Genomic DNA, 1,010 nt, shown 5'->3' on the forward strand with positions numbered 1-1,010 from the left:
TCCGGCTCAAGCCACGGAGGCTCAGCCATGGAAAGACAAGCTACTATGTGGGAGTAAAGTGGCCGCCAAGTGGCTAGAGTCATTCTGATGGTGGCAACGACTTGAGTTAGGGAGGTCAGACTCGCTCAGGAAGCTCAAACTGATTTTTCTTCAGTGTAGGTGACTTGGGTGACATCTTCTCAGAGTTCTCATGCATAAATAGTAGGCATAAATCAGCTGAGGTGAACTTTGCCTACATGGGGCGTAGTTCAAAGATTTTCTGGTAGAGGTCATGGAAAGTTTAAAGGTCACCAGATTTCCACTGTGAATGGTTGACTGGAGGCCAAGCAGGGGGCCATCCAATCACACGTGACATGGGGTGTCTTAGTGACAGGCCTCCCTGCTTTGCATTTTGTCCAATCAGATATGAACATTGCCCGTGACGTCAGAGAAGGCAGGGAGCATAAACCGACCAACGGCCCTCAACTGCCACCCTGTCCTGTCCTTCCCTCTGAGCTGTGGGGAAGACGATTCTGACATGTCTGAGCCTTCGTCTGTGACATCTGAAGAAAGCCTGGGCACCAAGGAAGCCGAGCCCTCCAAAGCCAAGCCAAAGAAACCGAAGCAGAAGACAGCGAAGCGCCACCGCCGCCGCTCTGACGGCATCGACAGCTTTGCCACCTATTTCCCCAGGGTGCTGAAGCAGGTCCACCAGGGCCTGAGCCTCTCGCAGGAGGCCGCGAAGGTCATGGATTCGTTCGTTCAGGACATCTTTGAGCGAATCGCCGACGAGGCGGCGCGCCTGGTCCGCTCCAGCAAGCGCTCCACCCTCAGCTCCAGAGAGATCCAGACCTCCGTGCGCCTGCTGCTGCCTGGGGAGATGGGCAAGCACGCCGTGTCCAAGGCCAACAAGGCCGTCATCAGATACACCACCGGCAAATGAGCTGCCTCCGGACCACCTGAGCATCGCAAACCAAAGGCTCTTTTCAGAGCCACTTACTTGGCGGGAAAAGTCCTGTAGCTCTGAAGAG

General features: G+C 55.2%; 1 protein-coding gene across 1 annotated transcript; it reads left to right on the forward strand.

Annotated features, from left to right (window-relative positions):
* The first annotated feature begins 517 nt into the window (after window positions 1-517).
* LOC112062577 (late histone H2B.L4-like) lies at window positions 518-922 on the forward strand. Its single transcript, XM_024117311.1, has one exon. The coding sequence runs from the start codon at window positions 518-520 to the stop codon at window positions 920-922; it is 405 nt and encodes a 134-aa protein (XP_023973079.1).
* The last annotated feature ends 88 nt before the right edge of the window (window positions 923-1,010 follow it).

The sequence above is a fragment of the Physeter macrocephalus genome, chromosome 21 (genome assembly GCF_002837175.3).
Source record: "Physeter macrocephalus isolate SW-GA chromosome 21, ASM283717v5, whole genome shotgun sequence".
Lineage (NCBI taxonomy): Eukaryota > Metazoa > Chordata > Mammalia > Artiodactyla > Physeteridae > Physeter > Physeter macrocephalus.

Coding starts and splice junctions, on each gene's coding strand:
- LOC112062577 (XM_024117311.1), top strand. CDS start 518: ATGTCTGAGCCTTCGTCTGTGACATCTGAAGAAAGCCTGGGCACCAAG.